The 18,412-nt window shown below is 44.9% G+C and overlaps 3 protein-coding genes across 3 annotated transcripts; 1 reads left to right on the top strand and 2 right to left on the bottom strand.

Annotated features, from left to right (window-relative positions):
* Positions 1-144: 144 nt before the first annotated feature.
* Positions 145-12,871, top strand: prr36a (proline rich 36a). The gene is made up of 6 exons (XM_061275394.1): positions 145-356; positions 4,765-5,304; positions 5,382-5,466; positions 6,273-6,532; positions 6,611-8,968; positions 10,668-12,871. Exons 2-6 carry the CDS (start codon positions 4,803-4,805, stop codon positions 11,609-11,611), a joined length of 4,149 nt encoding a protein of 1,382 aa, XP_061131378.1. The 5' UTR covers positions 145-356; positions 4,765-4,802; the 3' UTR covers positions 11,612-12,871.
* Positions 12,872-13,236: 365 nt separating this feature from the next.
* On the bottom strand, positions 13,237-15,273 carry LOC133151051 (UPF0575 protein C19orf67 homolog). Its single transcript, XM_061273786.1, has 6 exons — positions 15,214-15,273; positions 14,977-15,084; positions 14,155-14,255; positions 13,768-13,953; positions 13,560-13,700; positions 13,237-13,372 (listed from the first exon to the last, which is right to left on the bottom strand). Exons 1-6 carry the CDS (start codon positions 15,271-15,273, stop codon positions 13,237-13,239), a joined length of 732 nt encoding a protein of 243 aa, XP_061129770.1.
* Positions 15,274-16,228: 955 nt separating this feature from the next.
* Positions 16,229-18,253, bottom strand: LOC133151899 (UPF0575 protein C19orf67 homolog). The gene is made up of 6 exons (XM_061275305.1): positions 18,006-18,253; positions 17,804-17,927; positions 17,576-17,688; positions 17,289-17,462; positions 17,090-17,227; positions 16,229-16,634 (listed from the first exon to the last, which is right to left on the bottom strand). Exons 1-6 carry the CDS (start codon positions 18,188-18,190, stop codon positions 16,388-16,390), a joined length of 981 nt encoding a protein of 326 aa, XP_061131289.1. The 5' UTR covers positions 18,191-18,253; the 3' UTR covers positions 16,229-16,387.
* Positions 18,254-18,412: the final 159 nt, after the last annotated feature.

The raw sequence follows: 18,412 nt of genomic DNA, 5'->3' as shown, positions 1-18,412 counted from the left end.
TAGCTGCTACATCACATGAAATCCCGCGATATCTATACTCCTGACGTCATGGCTTCTTTGCATAAACACCGGTTTCGTTCGCTGATTGGTCCGCGGGGGGGATTTAATTTGTACAGGCCACCACGCTTCCCCTTTTCAGACAACTGCTCCTCCCCCTCGTCCCCCCTCTCTCGCTCCGGCCGCATCCTTTATGAGCGAGGTTGGGCTAGCCTGCCGCCGCCTAAACGTGGAGGGACCAACGGCGTCTCTATTGTTACCCCGTGGCTGATAAACTGACCGCTCCTTCGTCATTTATTGTGTGGTCTTGCCCGCCAAAGAAGCGACTGCGTGTTTCTTCACCAGCCGCCGGCCGAAAGGTAAGCTCAATTAACCACGTCTGCTCTCTTGTCCTGCTTTTCGTCAATTAAGCTTAAATAAGCACTATGGCTACGAGTTAAGCCGCTTCTGCTGGAGTTTGTGGCTTGGCGAGAGCTTGTAAAACGGTACGTCGGGACGCTTTTAAAGGCTGGATGATGTGACACGCTAGCTTGTCACCGTGCTCCATGGGGCGGCATTTGGAGAAGTCTTGGTTCATCTCTCTTATCCTTTCGTTTGGCAGGTGGCGTCGGATGATTTGTTGCATGATTTAGCATACGCGTTATTAAAACCACAACAGAAGGCAACAACGATGCCCTAAATAATTGCGTTCTAAAGGCTTCAATAGGGCCTTCAGGTCCACTAAGCGACAAATGGTGGTATTAAAATGCCGCTTGAGGCCAAACATTTTAGACCAAACAAATGCGTCCCGATAAATAGCATCAAGTGAAAGCACTCAAGGGAGACTTGACTAGATGCGATTCTCGGATGTCAGGAAAATTGGCATGGTATTTTAGACGTGGAGCAGGTTGCTTCCTCGATTATTGGAAGATCAATTGACGTGACCAAACTTAAAAAAAACAAAAACACAAGCAGCGTTTGACGGCTGTCAGAATCGGAGTCAAGTCATGTGGCTTGTTGGGCTACATCATGTTTGTGTTTTGGTACTGCCTGATTCACCAAGAGGTGTGAGTTGACTTGGCCTGGGGATGTGAAACCATGTGTGAATGACTCAGGAGGACTTTCAACCACCCCCCACCCCCTCACACACACACACACACACACACACTGTTGGCCCATTTTCAATTGCTTGGCCACACTTGTGTGTCCCATTATGAGGGTCACTTAAGCCTTGTCGATGCCAATGTTTCCTCCATGGCGAAATCTTTTACGTGCAAACTATTTTGACTCGTCAGTACTTGGCAATGAGTCGCCCGACCATATTTTGGTACAGTTTTTCCAGTCACTCAAGAGGAAATGCAAATTGTGTGTAGAATTGCCATAGCTTGGCGTTATGGAGATCTGCTAACGCCCATTCCAAAATCATGAAAAATCCCAAATCTGTTTGCCTTGAACTAAAAGCTGTGCAAAAGTATAATAGCCTGATGGAACAATTATGGTGTGTTAAAGTTGAGGAATGCTAAAGCAGCCCTTGAATTTTTGGATTGGGCAACTGTTTGACCTTCTCTTTCAGAGGTATGAATTTATCTAATGGTATGTTCATAATTTTCCCCGATGTACAATCGAATGCAACGACAGCGACTGAATCTGCTCTACACAGAGCTATTTGCCAACGCTTCCATTTATATGCTGTGGTTGGAGGAAAGAAAAAAAAAAAGCACAAAGGAAACACCTGCAGGCTCTTTAGAACAATGGAGTATAATAAAGAACAGTCTTCCTTTTGGCGAGAAAATATTTATAAAATTCTCTGATCTGCTTCATCTGTTTATCGTTTTTCATCCCGCTTTGCTTGTCTTAACTTGAGATTCTCAACGCTTCTTTTGGAGCGAGCACTTCCCTGCCCGTTAGAATTAAGCGGTGCTGACACTGCAGGCTCTCAGTCTGCAAGACTTGGCCCAGATAATTATTGATAAGGCTAAGTTAGCAATTTGGTGGTCTCTTTTAGAAGGCTGGACTTTGCAATGCTTTCCAAAATCGAGCATCATGGGTGTGTCGGAGAGAGATCGCATGGCCTCGGTTCACCTTTTTCTGTAACCCGATCGGACTCTCGGGTTTGCCAAGCTCATATTGACTGTGTGTGTACTCTTGTTTGCTGAGAGTGTCTGAATCTTTGGTCGTGCGCATTATCAACTGCATTGATTTCGGTCTCATCCGACTTTTTTATTTTTATTTTTTTATATCCCTCGGGGCATTTGACTGACCAGCTTCGCCAGCTGCCTCTCCATCCAGTAGCACCAGTTAATCCAGTCAAAAAAAAAAGAAAGCCCTCCTTCCACTGCCACGCCTTAGTGTTGATGGTGTAGAGACAATGGGACCCCCCCCCCCCCTTCATAGTTTCTTAATGTTGGTCTAATGCACGCAGATGCTGACAAAGCCTTTTTTGTTTTCTCGCTCACCTCGTCTTCCCATGGCGGCAAGCTTTGGTGCTGTTTTAGTTTCAACCGGTTAAAGTTTATGATGATTACATAGAGACTGATATGCTGAAATGAAAGTGAAATGATTTACTGCCACAATAAATGTTTCAGTTGTTTCCTTAACACTTGGTATCAGGGACATGGTTTGTCCAGAACCATCTTGAGGTCGCTTTTTGAGCTTGACGTTACTTTTGTAAATGAGATCAAAATTGCAAATATAACTATTGATCATCTGTCCACATGATACAACAATTCAGTTATTCAGCGATTTGGTGTTCTTTAGCCACGAGTACAACAAAATATTGTGGTGCCTGCAGCATGGACTAAATATCAACTTTTTTTTTTTTGCACAGGGCACACTTTTGTTTGTTAAGAAAAGTGAGTTCATTAATATCCCATTACTCCTGGCTAAAGGACATTTTCAATCTTTTTTTCCCTGAAATTCCCTCGAAGGAAATGCATTTTCCAGAATGCATGTGCTCAGGGTCTCCTGATAGTTGTTGTTATTCCAGTAAATTCTCTGTGCGCTCAATTTGCACCAACGTCTTAATACTTCTTGGAACTGAGCCATGTTTGATGATTTTGACTAGTACTATTATTATAGTATGGCTGCATGACACACTGATGGAAGTTAATGATCAGCCCGCTAGTGTGGCCTCTTATCACACACCGCATTCTGTTAATGTTTAATATTGCTAAGCCCGCTTGATTTCTCCAAATCTCCATGTAAACCTGACTGTTTGGCTCTGCGGGTATTTGTCAGCTGCGTGTCATTTGTTTCTTCTCTTTGCAAATCCCATTTTGCCATCAAACAAGCACATTCTTCAGATGTGCCTGTTGACCTGCAAATCCTTCTCCGACCTTCTTATTGACACGAAAGCAACACCTGCCACTCGGGAGGCTGGAGCAAATCGCTAACGTTGGAATGTGAGTGGGTGCGGTTTGCGCTTTGACGCCCTGCCAGCTCAACTGTCACTTTTTTGCCGTTAATCATTGTGGAGCGCATGCAGTCTTTCAGCGTCTACACAAGTTCAGTGCAAATTCTTCCCCCCAAGGAAACAATCGGCATGGCAACTAATGCATCATCGGTTGGCCATGCTCTTTTTGTGATCGTGGTGTGGATGAAATAAAGAGATAAAAAGTATAAACAACGCCCCCCCCCCCCCATCTCCTGCTGCAGCCTAGACAATGCATTCCAAAATCCCCGCTACGCCGAAACGCTACAAAATCTCTCTCAGCCATATTAAAAGTGACCCATTTTGTCACGCACCGCTTGCAATGTCTGGGCAAAGCAATGTCGTTAAGCTGCCTCAAAAAAAAAAAGTCCACCTTGAGATTTATTGAAGTAACCAGATGTAAATATTAATAAAGTCGGTCAGTTTTGCAGCTAAATCATAGGTGTCAAACTCGAGGCCTGGGGGCCCAGATACGGCCCGCGACATTATTTTATGCGGCCCGCGTTGGCAAAATGTGCATCGACGCCTCGTGTATATTCGAAATAATTTCACAAAGTAGAAGTATTGCTCGCAATTTTTTATTACCATTCATCTTCTCAAAATATTGGAACAGTTTTTACTCTTCTCTTATTTCAAAGCTAGTTCTTCGTCGGTTTGTTGTGTAGCCGCATATCAGGTATGGCGTTGACGGTCATAATAAGGCACCGAAGGAAACGATGATTACAAATGAGTTTGACACCCCTGGTCTAGATCAGCTCAAAAAATGGTTCTGGGGGAGTCACTGGCTCGTCATGTCGTTTAGATTAGAAAAACTCCTCAAAGGGCTTTTTATCTGATTTGTATCATGGATGAGGTTTTCCACCTGTGAAATCCATAAAAACAGTTGCCGCCTCCACTGTCGGAAGCCTTTTCCCTTTTTGCTGTGTCGTCCAGAATGTCTGACACACTTGTTGGCACCGCTTACCACAAATGTCGACGCACTGCGCTAACCGACTATCAAAACAAACGAGCCAGCCAAATGCGGTTTTGCTGGTTGTTCTCTTGACACAAATTCCCTCTCGGCACTCGTGCGTGGTTGTAAGAAAAAACCAAAACAATCTGTTGGAGTACTTTCAAAAGTAATTAAGTTTTTGTTTTCAGCAATCACTGTTAATGTTTATTATTCCTTACAATGTTTGGCTTTTATGGGGAATATCATTTAATTGTCGAGTGAGGAGATTTATTGGCTTCTCCGTTTATTCACTTCCTGTTTTTCCAGACGGTTCCTAAATTCCACGGAGGCCCTTCACCCTAAATGGGCTTTCCTTTAACTGTACGAGGGGTAGATCATTGAGATGAATTCTTCTCTTTGTTTGCAGAAACTTTAGCAGCACATCAGCAACCTCAGCGTCGGGAGATGAAACCGGATGGGGTTCCCATGGATACCGCAGAGCCTGACGGTGAAGCCACGGAAGCCGAGCAGTCCTCAGTGTCGCCGGACCACGGAGTAGAGCAGGCCGCATCCCTGCTAGAACAAACCCAGAACGACGGTTCGCCCCAAGAAGCTTCCAAGACAAACGGGGAACCGGACCCTCAAGTCAAACCAGAAGCCGATGCCTCCAAAAAGCAGGCTGCCGCCAAAACGCAAGATTCCCTGCGATCCAAGACTCAGTCCAAGCACACCAACTCGACTGCAAAGTCATGTGCGGCGGGGGCCGTACCCAAAAAAACAGTGAGTGTTGCAACTGTCGTGCCCACCGTCAAGACCCCGAGCAAAGGGGCTCAACGGAGGCCCGTGAGAAACGACTCGAGTGCCGCTGCGACCACGACGAACGGTACCAGGCCCGTAACCCTCGGCGGTAGTCGCAACCGGAGCACGGCCGCTGAAAATGTTGACGCAGCTCGAGCCAAAAGCTCCGGTGAGTGGGGTCATCGTTTGAGCAATTTATTTTTCAGGATGTTTTATGCCAACTGTGTATTTTATTTCTCCGGCTAGCGGCTACGAGCAGATTCACCAACCAGAGACGGTACTTGTACGTTGCTGCCAAAGTTGACAGCGGCGCCATTCCAAAAACCAGCAGGTATGCCACACAGTCGCTTCATTTTGTTGGATGAGAGAAAGGAGAAAAAAAAAGTTTTGTCTTGAATCGGTGAGGTATTTTCTTGAAGGCCTTGGATTATTTTGGTTCAGATGACAATTACATGACGTATCTCGTCCCCGCGCTAAACTTTCACCTCCAAAAAGGACCTTGGTGTGTTGTCATTAAAATTCTATTGGACTGTGATTTTTGTATTGATTTCAACCCGACTGCCAGGAAATGTAATACACCAGCAACAGAGCAGCCCCGCCCCCTCCCACCCCCATTCACCATTAGTGGATGGTGTGTGTGCACGTTTGGAAGAAAAGAGGACCTTAACTACATTTACTCAAGGGTTTTTGGTGCCACCGTTAGATTATTTAAAATGAATTGATAGAGAGAAAAAAAAAAAGTTTAATTTATAAATGGATCACATTTTAGATGATTCAAATATTTCTCATCACATTCATGCTTTTTTTTTTTTTTTTTCTCCCGGAGTTGGCAGGATTATGCAAAAACTGCTTAACCTATTTCCATAAAGCTGTACGGAGAGGTTGGGCATGTACAAATGAAAAATCCAGTGCATTTTCTTTCTGAAACAGGTCACAAAAACACTTTTTTTGATTCCTTAATCTCCCTGGAAATCCTTAATATACAAATATGTCTCTATAAAAAACACTTGTGTGCTATTTTTGTTCTACTACAGTAGTTTTTTTTCTTTTTTTTTAGTCAAAGGCTTTTTTTTTCTCCATTTTAAATGGTACACCAAATTCACAAAGCCTCTTTCTATGCAATTGTTTTTTTTCCAGGCCTACCTCAGCTCCTCAATCAGCATCTGCGCCCGGGACTGGTAGCAGCGTTGCAACCAGAGTGCCCACTAGTGCGCCGGCTGCTACTTCAGGATCTCGATCGGCGCCATCCACATCCAGAGCGGGCAATAATGTTCCGTCCAGGCCGCCCAGCACTGCAAGTAGCAAAGCTGCTGCGTCCAGAGCCACCACGCTACCCTCTACTGGCAGGATCACAGCGATGCAGCCTCCCTCTTCTTCTGCTGTCACAGTGAGGAAAGGTAAGAAGGGAGATCTTAAAATAATATTTCAATGTCTGCTGAACCAATATCTCAATCCGTCTTCTGTGTCGACACCAGATGTCCATCGGCCACCTTCTGCTGCAGTTGCAAAAAGGACCGCAGCGCCATCAGCTGCCGCGAAAAAGCCCGAAGCTTCAAAACCTACAGCCGGAGGAAAGCCGCCTTCTACCTCCAAATGGGCCGCGCAAAGTAAAACGCAACAACCCGGTCCTGCAAAGCCTTCCAGTGCGGCTTCTCCCAAGCCTCCGGCGGCAAGCAGAGCACCCCTGCGAAGAACCCCGCATTCATCTCCAGCGAACAAATCCATAAACAGCAGCACGCCGTTGGCCAAGCAGGAGAGCAAACCTATTCAAGCGGTGTTACCTTTCAGTGCCGGCGTCAAGAAGACCAAAGCTTCCAAATGCAACCCCTCTGTCGGGACACGAGGGGGTGCTGTTGCAACGGTAACTAGGGCAGAAGTACCCCAAGAAACATCTACTCTTGCAGAAGTGGTCCCACTCCAAGCCTCCACTCTGGATCCACCAACAGAAGCGGTACCTCAAGTGAGCCCTCAGAGCCATTCGGCGGCGTCCTCTCCTCCACGCAGCCCGCTCACTACAGCTTCATCGAAAATACCTCCACCGCAGCAGGAGAGTGAGAACGATGCTCCTTCGGTTCAACAGGAGCAGGCGTCAACCTCCGCTGAGCTTCCGTCGGCCAAGGTGGCCTCTCTGCCGGAGATAGTCTGTCAGTCTGCTAACGTGTCCTCAGAGCAGACAGTTGCAAAGTCCGTCACTCAGGTAGCTCCGCCCAGTAATCTCAACGATGAAGAAGATGAAGAGGAAAGGGAGCCGAGTCAGCTGGTTTCGGTTTCCGAAATGAGCGGGATTTCACAACCCACCGAGGAGTCGCGTCCCGGGTCGGCCGGACCGGTCGGCGGCTCCGCTTGGAGGGCCGGCGGTGCCTTCCCGGCTGAGCTGGACTCGCTTAGCGGGAGCCAGCAGGGGGCGTCGGAGTTGAGTGCCCCCGGCGTCCTGGAGGGCACCGAGAGCATGGACGATCTCGGAGAGGGCAGCCTCAAAGGAGCCATGGACATGGAAGGGGCTTCGGCCGGCTCGCCGGACTTTCAAAAGGTTCCCGATATCCCCTTCAATGACTACGAGGAGGAGGAAGATTATGACGATGACGACGATGAAGACAGAGTGTGCGACATGGACGTGGGCTCCGAAAAGACGGACGAGCTGCAGCGGCGCAGGCACGACAACGCCGCCGCCGATGATGACGAAGAGGACGAAGACGTGGAGATGGCCAGCGAGGCAGTAACAGAGAGTGGACTGGAGAGCTACGGGAACGCCGACGAGGACGACTTTGCCGAAGATGAAAGACTGGACAACTTGAACAGGTTGGTCCAGCTTTCTCCACCTCCTCGGCTCCCGTCGGCGCCGGGTGCTCCGTGGCACCGACCCGACCCGTTCGCTCAGCCCTGGGAAGATCAAGCTCGACCTTCTCAACTAGATCAGCTCACTGAACTGGTCTCCCAACTCAGGCTGGTGGAAGCTCCAGTGAGCCCACTAATGGACCCCCTGCAAGCCGACTCCGAGACTCCATCTCAATCCCCCGCTCAGGCCTGCCTCGAAATCACCTCAGATCCTCAAAACCAAGATGTTTCTTTGTCTTCCAAGCTTGAGGATGGAGCCAAGGTGCGCACGAAACAGTGTACTGCGGTGCCACGTCCGACTCCGTTTCCTCTAACTCCAGAGGAACTTGGCGTAGTGAGCCCCCGAATTCAAGAAGTCCCGCTCACCTCTCCCCAGCCTGATGCGGGTGTTCATATGGCCAGCGGTGACCAGGAGGTCAAGGCCCAGTCCACGCCAGCAGACGAGCTTTTGAGAGGCGTCGTAAGCGCTCTGGCTTCCAACCCTTCGTCATCTTCCGTGACAGAGGACGAAGCCAGCGACACGGAGGGCGAAGCTCTGCTGGAAGAGTCTTTGGAGACTGCGTCCGAGAGCAGGGTGAACACGACCTTTGAGGTCCAGCCCCCCGGACAACGCTGCCTCTCCACCGTGGAAGAAGTGGAGGAGTGCGAGACGACGGCTTTGACCGACGACGCCACCCCGCCTTCCGCGACCTCTCTGGCGTCCTACGGCTTCGACTCGGCAACCACGGCCTCCAACGTCCATTCGGCGGGCGAGGGCTGCGTCAAGAGCCCGGGCATCTTCTCTCTGGAGGAGCTTCCCGAGGAATCCAAGGAGCCCTGTCAGCAAGCCCGGTGCGACCTCGCCGAGCGGCAATACGTGGAGTGCCGTTGCACGGAAGAAGGGCAAAGGTCCGAAGCGCAGGCTGTGAGCGCTTTGCAGACCACGCAAGAAAAGCCAGAAGACGCCAAGCCGCCGTACTATATGACCATCTGTGAAAAGACTGACAACTCTTTTGGAGGTAATGTACAGTGAATTGTCCGTCTCTGTGTTCTGCTCTTCCAAATGTCTAGGGACGAATGGGGGGAAAAAGGGACGACGACAGCTTTCCTATTGACGACATTCCTGTATGTGCAATAGCAATTTCCGTTTGGCGCTTATCAATGCCCTCAACAGGCGCCATTGATTTTGTTCCGATGGAATTGGATCAAATGGATAACAATCCCGAGACCTATTTGACTCATTCGTGCACCGGTGTTTGTGTTTTTTCTTTGTTTTTTGGGGTCAATGTAGGAATTCTTCCTTCGCCGAGACCCCCCACCCACCCCGTTCCGTGTCTGTCTTGCACTTTAACATGTAGTATATTATTGTACCCTTGTTTATCAGTCTTTGAGCGATGAAATTTAAAATAAAGATACCTTTTATAACGATTTGGTACTCCTATTTTGTTTAAAAAGGGGTATTCCGTATTGGCTCAACTGGAGTTGGGCCTATTCAAGCCCCATAGTCCGCTACGGTACGGCCCCAGTTTACCTAACGACTTTTGAGGATTGATCGATTGATTAATAAACACGGAAATTCCATTTTTGATTCATTTTCATATTTTAACAAAGACACACGTTTGTCTTATTAGTTGTGACCATCAATTTTTCACTTTTTTATTTTCAATGTGATGTTTTGGCAGCAATTACAATTGTATTTAATTTTCTATTTCAGTCAATGATGATTTTCCACTTGGTGTTTAATTTCATATAGATTATAATCTAAATGACGTCACGATATCTCAACTCTGCAAAATCTCTGTACAAAGTCAGCTCTAGGTTTAATTTGTAAGTCCTTTCCCGAGTTTGCCAAGACTCGACCAGCCTCGGGATGCCACGGATCCAACAGCAGCACTCCGAGTTGCAAAGACCTTGGTAAAAGTTTGAACTCTTTGCCCCCATTCCCCCCCCAAAAAAAGAAGAGTCATCCCCCACGTCACTCTAGGTGTGTTACCGCCCACTGACTACTAAAAAAAAAAAAATCTACTGCACTCTTCTAAGTCACCCTAAGTTTTCAATTTAGCATGTCACTGTTGCGTACTGACTTTGATTTCCATCTCATGTTTTTTCAGGTTTGCTGAATAGCTTGGCTGTAGGACTTTGATGTGTGGAATAAACACAGATTTGTTGCTTTTTTTATTTTTTTATAAATAATTTATGGTTCCTCTCCGATTAGGTTGCTCTAACCAAAGAGGATGGAATAAAACCTAAAAAGGTTCCCCAGTTTTATTCTATTGACAGTCCAAGGCCAAGCTATTATTAAGTCGCGACGCTTTTTTATGAACACGACTGCATGAGGAGCTTCTGCATGTCATTTGAATTCACGGGTGATCTCGGCTGGTTGCATATACAGGAACTTGGCTGCCTTTTCCTTTTTTTGTTGTTATTCACACCCACTTGTGTTTTCGGGGTGTTTATGAGGGGGGGGGGGGGATCGTTTGCACATTTTTTTTTACTCTTGTTCCAGAATTTCTGCACTGTTTTTAAAATTTTACTCACCACTTTATTTTTAAATCTGAATCGCTATATCTGCCCACATTGCAAATATATTTTGGCGGAAGCAATTTTGCTTGTTTGGTTGCGTTGGCTGAAATGCTGCTTTTTTTTAATTCTTTTGAATGGTCAATGGTTCATTCTGCTTACATTAATGATGCCCCCCCCCCCCCCCCCCCCCCACAGGCCTCACCCCGCAATATCAAGGCTGCCATCAGGGGGACCCTCACTGCGCGGGGCCCCGTCTGACCTGCGCCGACCTGCCGCCCCGGAAGGCCGGGCAGCACGTGCTCAGCCCCCAGCTGCGACGGCTGGAGCAGCACCAGAAGCAGCTGATGGAGATGCAGCAGCGACGAGAGCAGCAGAGCAGACCCCTGGAAGGTGTCGAGCAAGAGAGGAAGAGGACAGAGGAGGAGGAACAGAAGAAGAAGAAGGACGAGGCGGAGGAGGAAATCAAGAGGAATGAGCGGGAACAAGCGGAGGATGACAAAATGGCTGACCAGGTTGGCAAAATGCTCTCTGGGGAAGTCAACCTTGTCAACGGAGAGGGCAAAATGTCCGCCGAAGAGGAGGCGCAGAGGCACGAGCTGCAATTGCAGCTTCTGCAGCAGCAGTCGGAATTGAAGCAGAGGCAGCAGATCCTGGAGTGGCAGCAAGAACTGGAGGAGCAGCCGCCTCCCGGCCGAACCGTGGTCCTGTCCCCCTCGTCTGGACTGTGTACCATCTACGAAGCTCTGGAGAGCAGCGACGAAGAGCCGGACGGAATCCGCCGTCCCGATCGCAAAAGGACTGCACCGGCGGAATTGAGGGGTGCCAATGAGGACCACTCCTCCTCCCCTGAGCGCCCGGCCCCCTTGGACCTGGACTGGGGTGCCAAAGTGGACATGGTGCAGCAGCTCATCAATCAGACATTGCTACTCAACAGAGACGGCTGTTCCTCTCTCCTGCTTCTTCCGGGAGGGGCGGGTGGCACCTTGAGCCCCCTGGAGAGCAGCTTGTGGCCCAGCCTCCTGCCTCCCATCAGTCCACCCTCGGCCACCGTCACCTCTGTGAGCAGCTTCTCCCCGGAGGCCACCGGAAGCTCCCCTCAGGGGGAGTGGACAGTAGTAGAGCTGGAGACCCATCACTAATATTCAAATACGGGTCAGCTGTTCCACGAAACAGTTTAATTTTGTGTCTGGAATTTGTAGGAGATCACTGGAGCTAGCGAGCTTACTTGACTTCTGGCGTACCTTCCTCGTCTTGGCTGAACATCCATCGAGGAGATGTTGTGATTGTGTAGGTCATGTCGTGACTACTGAACGTAAACACATTTTAAGCTTCTACTGGACATCCCTTTATGCTGAATGTCTGAGCCATGGATGTACTTTTTTTTTTTTTTTTTTTTTGTTACGAGTATACAAATACACTGGAAACGACTCTCTTAAATGACTTTTTTTTTTTTTTTTTTGCACCTAGCTTAAGAGCATTTTTGTTTCGTCCCCCCAAAGTTCAGTGGGTGTAAAAGTTTCCCCTTGTAACGTCTCAGTCAGGCACTGATGCTTTACTTATGTTTTTGTGTTCATATGAAAGCTTTTTTTTTTTTTTTTTTTTAGTCTGAAGGTCCATGTGTTTTTTTACTTCCAATTCAGTGCACTATTTGAATGGCTGTCTTACTTGAAAATAGCCCACTACTCGCACCACTTGTGGACTTAATAGTCACTAAAATAATTGACTAAAACAAAAAAACACGCGAGGAAAGAAATTGTGGTTTCGTCCAATGGTTGGTTAATGTGGTCGCGGAAGTCGATGGTGCAATTGACTTAGTTTTAGCTTTATTACGATTAGATTCATGTCAGAGCTATTGCACTCATTTTCATGAAGGGTAGAGTCCTTGTAGTTATCTTCTAAAAGTGTGTTGTGTACGTGAATGAAATCTAATGAAGGTAATCAATTTTTTTTTTGTCCCTATAAATACGTTGTATTTTGACACTTTTTTTTATTTTTTATTAATGTCTTCTTGACTTTTATTCTTGGCACATTAAGTTTTTTTGTTTGTTAATTTTCCCTAAAATCATGCAAACTATGGATTTTCCCATGCATTGTAATTTGTACATGTTTTGTTTTTAGGAAGGGTCATCACACTTGTTGCTGAATTATTATTATTATTTTTTTTGTGGTTACGAGGTTTCTCCCACTGGATTTTATTTGCACCCAATTGCTAAATAATGAGCCCATCGTGGGTTTTTAATTTATTGACTGAAGCAAAAATAATGTCTCGTAAGTTTTAAATGAAATGTTTTAATTCAGCTGCATGTTTGTTATTCCTTTGTTTCCCAAGGCCATAAATCTGTGATTGTGTATAACTACAAGGCGAGGTTTATTGTAAATAAATGTTTTTTTATATATAATATATATATTCAAGAATTGCAGAATGTCTTTTTTTTGTTTAACAGCGATATAAAATGTGACTCAAATGGTTTTAAAAATCACCTTGACCACCTTGAAAATTAGCATTTGGATTGTTTGCGCTTGTAACCAATATTTTTAATATGCATTTGACTCTTCCTTTACACAACGTCAGAGTCCTACTCGTGACATTTAATATTTACCAAAGGAACATTTGACATGTTTTCATCCTCCATCCACATTAATTGGCGGTTGCAACCCGGTCCACATTCAACAGCCCATATTTTAAATTCAATTTCAGCATTTAAGCCCAATTGCTACAAAAACTTGTAATGAATTAAAATCCCCGGTTCAACTTATTGCATATTTACAAAAGCGCTGCCGAGTTCATGGATGACATAAGTAGCTGCAGCAGGTGTTCTGTGGCTGTGCAACTTGTTGGCTCTTCGCTACCCATCAAGAGGAGCTTCTCAAAGGTGCCCTCGGGGACTTCACAAAGCACCCTGAACAAAATACATGCCTGTCACATGATGGCAGAATTAACATTGTCATGATTTTATATGTAAATAGTGTTTCAATGTTACGTGAGGGAAAAAAATGTCATCAATTACAGTTGAGTACTTCAAAATTACAAATTGTATGAGAGCCTATGAATATGACTGAATATAATAATTCATTTTCATGTTTTACCAGTCAAAGATGGTCTCTGTGCAGGGGTCAGGCTGGACCTGCATCCACTGACCAATGGACCACATCCGCACCACTTTGGAATCCGGATTGTCACCATCTGCGTGCAAGTTGGGAATACTCTCCTCGTAGCACAGGTAGTAGCTGAGCAGAAAAAAAATGTTTCAAAATATAATCAAGTTGAAAAGTTAGCAAAGAGGAAAAGACTCACTATTCTGTCTCAGGCTTGCTCTTGCCATCTTTTGGACAATTGAGTCGATTCACATTCCAGCGCATGCGCTTGAAGAGGCCGGTGTTAACTCTGGCCAGGTACGGCGTGGGCTCACAGTAGCGGAATGTCGTTACGCTCAGCCTCAGTCGCTCCAGCACGATGCGACCCATGCAGAAGTGAGATATGCTCGAAACGAAGGAAAGCAGAATTGCCAATTGCATCTTTGCCACAAATCGACACTCATTTATTTGTATGATGTTTATTAGTCAGGTGAGCCAATTCAGGTGAATTTCTGTCTGGAGAAATAGGAAGTGGCTTTGCAGCACAAATATTGTATTTGTTTGTATACATAAATGTAATTGTGTGTTTGTGTGTTTACAGGCTTACTTGTCAGGCTCGGACTCGTCCAAAGTGATGAGATTGCTGCTTGCCAAGGTCAGCAACAGATGTTCCAGCACGTTACACATCTGTTCGGAGAATTCTTTTAGCTGTACAAACTACACACACACACATACACACACACACAAGGTTAAGGTTTTATAAGGTTTTATTTTTTACCATTTTGTAAAGTTAGTTTTCCTACAGTTCTGATCAATGCATAATTATTTAGTACTGTTACTTATCCCCAGTAGGGTAAAAAATAACCCAACGTTTGAGCTAACCCAAAACGTTGAATCAAATGAACAAATTATTTTTGTTATTGTTGTTTGACGGTGAGGTCACAAAATAGTTTTGGGGTTGATTGATTGGTTCGTCAAAATTTTGGGTTTAACGGATAACCCCAAAAAGTTGGGTTGTCCTATTTTGGACCTAATTAGGGATTTTTTTATTTTTTATTTAACTCAATTGTTCTTAGAGTAACTATATGTTCAGTAGGTCACAAGGTAACCATTTAAACCTATGGACAATTTTAGCTGCCTGTCTGTTCTAAACATAACCCATGAATTGTATTTTATTTTGCGAGAAATGTTGAACTTATAAAAACATTTTGATTATTACATTGATGATTATCTTTATTATTAAATGGAAATTCCAAAACTGTATTACTAGTACACCTTGGCAATAATCAGTGACCAACAAGTAGCTGTAACTTCCAAAACCTCTGTAGAGTCTTCATGTCAAGTCAAGTCAAGTTTATTTGTATAGCCCTAAATCACAAGCAGTCTCAAAGGGCTTTCATTGCTGAAATGCAAATATTAAAGTTTGTACCATGTCAGGGGGCAGCTGGATGGTGCGGGTTGCCCATTCCAGGAAATTAAAGTATGGCTGGCAGGCGTCGGTGAAACTCCTCACCACGGCAGCTTCGAGTCCCGATTGCTGGCAAGGAAGTCATTTTGACAGAGTGAGTAGAGAAAATATGACCCCATGCAATTGGAGAAACAGCCTTTGTGACAAATGCAAACATCCTGACATGCAGGTGGTCTTGGAACCGAGACGCCCACTCACCGTTGACCTCCTGATCCTATTGCACACTTGCACTGAATGTCTGGGCGAATTGTTGGCCATCTTCGCTTCCACGTCATTTGGTGACATTCTCTTTTAGAAAGTGTCTATAAATTAAAATATACGCTTCTCGACAAACATTACTTGCTTGTGTCACGGCTGTAGTTGAATTGATTTTTATTTACAGATTCAAATTTCAGTTTCTGTGTTGCCATGCAAATGTAATACCAGAGCCTTCATCTGGATCAGGACATTTACAGGCTGGTTTATTAGCATCTCTGGTTTATTTTATTACAAGTTTTTGAGACCCTGTCATGGTATTAGAAAACCTGTGAAGTTCTGAAGCTGAGACAAAAGGGGAATCGGGGATATTACACAAACATTGGACAAAGACAGATTATGAATTTTGACAAAATGGCTGATTGGCTGTTCAGTTTCAGGCAATGATCCTTTTTTACATATCCTGGTTGATTTTGGGAATCTTTAAAGTATTTCATGGGCAGCAGAACTCGACACATTTTTGACAGCATCACTACTGTATACCCGACAAATATATTGTCATTACATACCTGTAGCGTCTCTCAAATTATCTTCTGTGTCTTCTGTGGAACTGATATTCTTATTTGACACTTAACAGTCTATACTGAAGGATAATAAATTCTTTCATTCTTTGTCACACATTATCAAAGAGAGATGACATCATAGACACCACCCAAATTGTGCTTTATCTTTTCTGTGTTTTGGTTTAAATTGACTGATTTAACCCTGTTTCGACATTTTCTTTTTTTCCCCATAGCCTGCAGATTGTTCAGGTTAACAGGCTGAATTTAAGTATAAATCCAGATTATGATGTAATGCTTTTGTTATGAAATCTGAACGACCGACAATACGTACAAGGAATGCTCAATTGTGTTTACAAATAATATTCCAAAGCAAAGTATAATGATGTTTTAATAAGAACTCTGCAACATTATTTTACAAGAACAATACCAAAGGTAAATTTTAAAATGTCCAAATCTTTTACAAACTCTTATTTTCACAATGACCAAAATATCAAAGACTGAGCACCACAAACATGCATAATGTTAATTATTACTAGACAAAGTATCGTGGCTAAATTTTGCAAACAATGTAAAACGGCCAGTCTAACTAAACAAGTTCTGCTTATGGAGAGATCCTATTTTGGGTTTTCCTCACATGACAAATATCCTGCATATGCCCCTGGTCCAAAACTATTGTAGTTTACACCAGAATAATATTCTTCTGAAGTCTCTTGACTGATTCTCAAATCTAACAGAAAGTTAATGTTCTCCAGAGACTCGATCAACTGCAGCATTTGGTCGTTGGCTGTGCGGCTGGACGGCTCTTGTTTGCCTACAGACAGCAGCTTCTCAAAGGCGCCCTCCGGAACGTCACACAGCACCCTGAAGCAAACACCTCCGATGATTAATTTTTTGCTTGTGAAATATGAATTAAAAAAGGCACAATTCACCTGTTTGTATTTAACTCTTTAGGCAGCCATTTTGCCATTTGCTATCGACCGAAAATGACATCACAAGTGCCTGTTTTAGGTCACAACCAATCACGGCGCACCCGTTTTCTGAAGCTGAGCCGTGATTGGTTGTGACAAAAGCTGTCAAATATGACATCAAAGCAAGTGGCAAAATGGCCGCCCCCTCAGATGGATTAAAACAGGCAAGTTTTGCTGCTTAAGTCATATTCTACCAAATCAGAATGCTATATTTAGACTAGTGGGAGTACATACAATTTATAGGAAAGAAAATTCTGGGCTTGACTTAATCTTTAAATCTTTGGGAGAAAGAACACTGCACACACATGACTTAAGTTTAGTGATAATAAGAAATTCTTTCAAATTTACCAGTCAAAGATGTTCTCTGTGGAGGGATCAGGCTTCACCTGAACCCACTGACCAATAGACCACATCCGCACCGCTTCAGAATCCAATTTGCTGCCATCTGCGTGCCTATTGGGAATATCCTCATAGCACAGGTAGTAGCTGGGGGAAAAAAATATGTTAAAAAAATCATGTGGATGGGTAAGGCGAAAATAAGACTTACTACTTTGTCGCTTGTCCATTTGCTCCATCGAGTCTCTCCACGTTCCAGCGCATGTGCTTGAACAGGGCGGTGTTATCATTTACCAGGTATGGCATGGGCTGACAGTAGCGGAACGCTGTCACGCTTAGTCTCAGTTTAGCCATCTCTATGTGGCCGATGCAGAAGTGAGACAGACTGAGGGACAAAAGGAGAGAAGCAAGGGCTCTTTAGTGTTACAGATCAACCTTGGCCGCTACACATGAAGCCAAACACCAGTGAAGTGGACCAATGTGGAAAAAAAATTGTACTTGTCAGGATCTGTCTCGTCCAAAGTGACAAGTTTGCGGCTGGCGTAGGTCTGCACCAGATTTTCCAATACATCACACAGTTCCTGAGAGAACTCCAACAACTTCTGTGCATGCTACAAACACACATGCAGAACTGTATATTCAATATATACATATGACAAGTTCATCTTTCGCTGTAGCAAGGGAACCCCCCCTTCACCAAACTTAGAAACTAGTCTGTGTGCGTACCTTAGTATCAGTGGACAACCTCGAAGTTCTGGCTGTGGTTTCAAGGAAGTTAAAGTAAGGTTGACATATGTGAATGAAACTTCTCAGAGCTGCAGCCTGAAGTCCGTTGTCTTTTTTCGCCACGCTGCAATACAGCAATACAGCACGGACGGATTGTATTTTCTTTGTGTTTTGTATATTTTATCCAAACATAACTTCTTACCCTTTGACGAGTTCGGGTTTGTCGTGCAGGTAGTCTCCTTTGAAGACGCAAACCTGGTTCTGGGGCGGTATAGACCACGGGTTTCGTTTCATCCTCTTTCGTGGCATGAAGGAACTTGACGATGGATGGCCACTGAGGAGCGCTGGATCTGTTTTGCTGATGGAAACCTGGATCTGCGGCTTCATAGACCTCAGGTTCCATTTTAGCCTCCTTTCTGGCGTGTAGGAGCTTGTCAATGGATGGCCACTAAGGGATGCAAGAGCCTCTAAAAAGAATATTGTATTACTACATACGTCACTTTAGCTTATTTGTTCACTCCTGTACATGTTATTTCTAATCGAAAAAGTATTTTTTTGATTGAAAAGATGCGAGTGGGATTTAACCACAAAACTCGACAGGATTCTCAA

This window comes from Syngnathus typhle, linkage group LG3 (genome assembly GCF_033458585.1).
Source record: "Syngnathus typhle isolate RoL2023-S1 ecotype Sweden linkage group LG3, RoL_Styp_1.0, whole genome shotgun sequence".
In the NCBI taxonomy this organism is placed as follows: Eukaryota; Metazoa; Chordata; class Actinopteri; order Syngnathiformes; family Syngnathidae; genus Syngnathus; species Syngnathus typhle.
The sequence above is the reverse complement of the archived record's forward strand: the minus strand, read 5'-3'. Positions and strand labels throughout refer to the sequence as shown.